A 1,034-nucleotide genomic window follows, 5' to 3' on the forward strand; every position below is an offset into this window, starting at 1 on the left:
GGGGGGGGGGGGGGGGGGGGGGGGCATGGAGGGAAGGTAAGAGAAATACAGTGGCTAATATCATACTGCAATAGAAGTAAAGAACTGGAAGGAGAAAAGTCATAACTTCATTTTCAAATATGATTTCTGCACTGATGCATCACAAAATCGCATTATATTTAAGTACAGCATATTACAGAATGTAGAGAGTCTGTATTGTATTAGAAAAGATTACCCTCATTTGTTCTGAGGAAGAAAGACTTCCTCTAGGGAGCTGGGTTCAGATTAATCACAAGCCACCGTTCAATCAGACCGAGACTTCAAGTCTTGGTGAAGCAGGCAAGACCTGGAGAAGAGTACTCGCACACAACGGCAGCACCAGAAACAGAACCAGACAGCATACCAACCTATCCAGAGTGCGTTCGCACTGACACAAAATTCGCAAGTGTCCAGATATGGAGAAATTTACCTTATTCATAATTGCTAGCAATTCGCTAAGTACGAGACGAAGCCGACGGGGTGAATCGCTGTGCTCAAATTCCAGTGTCAGCCCATGCTGAAGCTGTGACACCAAGATGCTTTCTCCACTACCTCCTCCTAGCTTGTGCCTAACAGACAATTAAGACCAACGACTATGAAATGTTTCTGCAAACGAAGTAAGACGGTAATGCTGTAGGGATTTCTTCTACCGTGCCAATGATCGGAAAAGGCTGATGTAACTGTAGTACATCGTGAAAAATAATTCAGTAGATTATCAAAATTTCCAAGGGCCTCTCTTCCCCACCGGCATGGACAAGAGTGAAGAAAGCGCGTGCAGCTGCCGCCTCTTCGCCTCAGCACGCGGCGCCAGCCCCCCGCCCACCCTCACCTGGGCAGCTCCCCCAAGCGCACCCCGCACCCCCAGCGCCACGGGGAGGAAACCATCCCCAGGACGGACAATGAAACCCAGCGCCCTCTGCGCTGCTCCGTCAAAAATCGGGGTTCTCCGAAGAGATCGAGGGACGCGAACACCAGCGGCCAGCTCAGCCCGGCACTCAACAGCAGCAGCAACGTGC

The 1,034-nt window shown here is 50.3% G+C and overlaps 1 protein-coding gene across 1 annotated transcript in view; it reads right to left on the minus strand.

Moving 5' to 3' along the window:
* The window catches only part of INTS2 (integrator complex subunit 2), a 17,817-nt gene extending 17,108 nt beyond the window's left edge, over positions 1-709 (minus strand). Inside the window, exons 1-2 of the mRNA XM_010296244.1 lie at positions 669-709; positions 449-587 (exon numbers count right to left, since the gene is read on the minus strand). Of these exons, the coding sequence (XP_010294546.1) occupies positions 449-587; positions 669-709 (180 nt within the window). The remainder of the gene's footprint in view (positions 1-448; positions 588-668) is intronic.
* Positions 710-1,034: the final 325 nt, after the last annotated feature.

The sequence above is a fragment of the Phaethon lepturus genome, unplaced genomic scaffold (genome assembly GCF_000687285.1).
Source record: "Phaethon lepturus isolate BGI_N335 unplaced genomic scaffold, ASM68728v1 scaffold12111, whole genome shotgun sequence".
Taxonomy (NCBI): Eukaryota; Metazoa; Chordata; class Aves; order Phaethontiformes; family Phaethontidae; genus Phaethon; species Phaethon lepturus.